Source organism: Martes martes, assembly GCF_963455335.1.
Source record: "Martes martes genome assembly, chromosome: 5".
In the NCBI taxonomy this organism is placed as follows: domain Eukaryota; kingdom Metazoa; phylum Chordata; class Mammalia; order Carnivora; family Mustelidae; genus Martes; species Martes martes.
In genome coordinates this window covers 9,045,766-9,049,275 of record NC_137892.1, presented here as the reverse complement: position 1 = coordinate 9,049,275, position 3,510 = coordinate 9,045,766, and the positions used below count along the sequence as shown (strand labels likewise).

The window sequence follows — 3,510 nt, the reverse complement described above, 5'->3', positions numbered from 1 at the left end:
TCCCAGTTGTGGAAGTGACCTCTGCCACAATGGTTGTTGGGATGGGACAAAATACTTTAGGTAGTTAATGAGACATCATAGGCTTTTTCCAATAAAACGTAAGACTTTTCCCCAAAATGTGGTCCCATTTCACTGGAACAAATTGAAAGCAAAATGGCTTTTGAGTACATTTTTAACCTTCTGGGTAGGACATTTACAAACCACTACCTCTATTGTTTTATTCAGTGTAACAGAATGCTTATATTGGAAAGAAAACTGAAGTGCAAGGAATTCTGCTTTATTGTTAGAAATATTAAAAATAATATATTTGTTCAAACCTGACAGCTAATACTTGAGTAAATGCTTATGGACTATTGCATATACCGGCTTAATCACGACAAAAACATTTCTAATTTAGGGGTGACTGTCTGGCTCAGTAGGTAGAGCACGTGACTCCTGATCTCAGGTTTGTAAGCTCTCACCACACACTGGGTGTAGAGATTCCTTAAAAAGAAACTTAGAAATAAGTATTTCTGGTTTATACTTCTCTCTCATGATTCAAATGGTATGTATATTTCTTCCTTGCATGAGTAATCTATAGTAATCACTTATTTGAATATCCTAAAACCTTGTTACTTATCCATTTTGTATATCAAAACATTTCTTTCATAAAATCCTCAACATTTCTCAGATTTAAAAATAAATAATCCTAGGGACGCCTGGGTGGCTCAGTTGGTTAAGCGGCTGCCTTCGGCTCAGGTCATGATCCCAGCGTCTTGGGATCGAGTCCCACATTGGGCTCCTTGCTCGGCGGCGAGCCTGCTTCTCCATCTGCCTCTGACTACCACTCTGCCTGTGCTCGCTCGCTCGCTCTCTCTAACAAATAAATAAATTAAAAAAATAATAATCCTTATTTCCCCCCTAGAGATTTAGGAATGACTTATGGATACATCTTCTAATTTTCAATTTTTCCCACGTATATTTCTTATCTTCACTTCACTTTCTGGATGTTAAATAACTGTATCTAAATAATTTTACATTGTGCTACTTCAGTCACCAAACCAAGACAATTAAAATATGATGACTATACTGGTAAATTATTAAATCCTTTAGGTTCAATAGCAGTGCATTTTTGTTTATATTGTCAGATGTTAGGACAAGACTACTTCCAAATTTACAGAACCAGCTACATTCACTCTGTTTCCCCTTCTGCTAAAATGTGAATATTCATTCCTTTGACATTAAATGGCAGAAAGTCACTAGAATGTTAAAAAAAATCAAATTAATTACAGCAATATAAGGCTGAAAATAACTATTTCCATCATCTAATATAATTAAGAATTCTTAATAATAAGAGTTGAAACTAAACGACAACAACAAAAAATTCTTGTCTTCATATAGATTCTTTTTGATGATTGGGACAATTTCATAAAGTATTTGAAATTTTAAGTAGAATAAAATATGTAAAATAGAATAATTTAATTGGATTTTTGTTTAGGCCTATAATCTAGCCTCTTCTTTTAAAAGATTAAAAACCAAGAACTCAATTTAATTCTTATCTTCATTTACAGATCTTTAGAAGATGGAACATCCATGGACTTTCTGTGGTGATTGGCCTCTTTCGAGGACTGAAATTGATATATTTTCCCTTTGTAGTTGAAAAAAATATATAATTAATTTGTTTCTTCTTCTTCTTCTTCTTCTTCTTATTATTATTATTATTATTATTATTTTTAGTGAAACTTCATCATAATTATGATCAGGACTTCCACCACCTTAAGTACCAGCACTCCAACTACACCATCAACATATTTACTACCACTATCATCACCACTATCATGATCAATCATCACCAAAGCTGGTGTGCCTAACTCTTGAAGGTTCACAATATGATAGTGAAGTCTAAAACTTTCAAGGAAACATGAAGAAGATAAGCATGTTTCACCAGGTTTTTGTGTATATGGACTGAATGCATAAAGACAGTAGTCCCATTGCAATTTTAAGCATGTAAATACAAAAACTGAGACCTGAATATCTAAGTAGGGCTGATTTTGACTGAAAGAGAGGTAGGTAGTAATTGACATTCATCTTACTTTTGTGGTGTAATTTGAGGTTAGGCAGCGTCCCAACACGTTTTTCAGAGCTCCCACCACCTCCTTGTTCCTCAGACTATATATGAGGGGGTTCATCATGGGAGTGAGGATAGCACCAAGCATAAAGAGAACCTGGTCCAGCTTCGGACTGTGATAAGAAGTAGGCCTCATGTAGACCAGCATGGCTGGACCGAAATATAGGCTCACCACAGTCAAGTGGGAGGAACAGGTGGCCAGAGCTTTATTCCTGCCCTCCACAGAGTTCATGCGGAGGACAGCAAGGAAGATGAGAGCATAAGAGGACAGGATAAAGGACAAAGGAATGAGGAGCACCACAATACTTGTCATCACTACAGCCTTCTCATAAGCAGAGATGTCCTCACAGGCCAATTTTAGGATGGCCATGACCTCACAGAGGAAATGGGAAATCTCTCTAGAACCACAGATGGGGAAATGCATAGCATACGCTGTATGTGTGAGTGATATAAGTGCACCTCCAGCCCAGGAAATGGAAGCCATCTGCAGACATACTTTCTGACTCATGATCAGGGTGTATCTCAAAGGGTTGCAAATGGCCACATAACGGTCAAAAGCCATGAGGGTGATGAGGATACACTCAGCAATTCCTAGAGTCAGGAAGAAAAAGATCTGAGTTCCACAGGCCACCTGTGATATACTTCTCTTCCCTGAGAAGAAGTCAGTTGCCATCTTTGGTACAGTGCTAGAGATTAATGTCAGGTCCATAAGGGCCAGTTGGCTGAGGAGAAAGTACATGGGTGTGTGGAGGTGAGAATCCACCCAAATCAGGAATATAAGGATGGAATTTGTGGTTACAGCCACAGTGTATATCAGAAGAATTGCAGAGACAAGGACGTTGATATGTTTTATACCAGGGAAGAGGCCCAAGAGGATAAAGTCCATATTTGAAGACTCATTTCTTTTATCCATGTTTCTGTCTTGTTAGGAGTAATCAACCCTGGGGACAAGCCAGATTTAGAGAAATCACAAAAATATGTTAGATTCTGTTCTCCAAGCTCCTTCATTTCTTTCATTTATCACCATTATCAGCAGCAGCAGGCTGTGGTATTTCTGCAAATGACAACATTTTAGCCAATTTCATGGCTGAGTAGAGTATCTCATGTCCCTACCTATCCTCTTTACTCCTAGAACAAATTGGGACAGTTAATGTCTAGGTTGCATCTATTAATGTTATCTCAGAAATAATACAACTCCTCCCCTCCTTTTTATGTCATTACTAGGAGACCCTCTTCCCCTCTTCCCCCTTAGGCACTCTCACTGCCCTACATGAACCTTGCTTAAGTATATGTTATATGTTCCATACTCACTCAATCATACATTTTTCCATTCCACTATGTCCTATACATGGTGCTAAGTCTTACCAAGACAAAGATGAATAAAATATAATCTCTGATGCTAA

At 37.6% G+C, this 3,510-nt stretch overlaps 1 protein-coding gene across 1 annotated transcript; it reads right to left on the bottom strand.

Annotated features, from left to right (window-relative positions):
- Positions 1-2,063: 2,063 nt before the first annotated feature.
- LOC308342652 (olfactory receptor 2V1-like) lies at positions 2,064-3,020 on the bottom strand (the record flags this gene model as incomplete). Its single annotated transcript, XM_080803233.1, has 1 exon — positions 2,064-3,020. One exon carries the CDS (start codon positions 3,018-3,020, stop codon positions 2,064-2,066), a length of 957 nt encoding a protein of 318 aa, XP_080659359.1.
- Between the last annotated feature and the right edge of the window lie 490 nt (positions 3,021-3,510).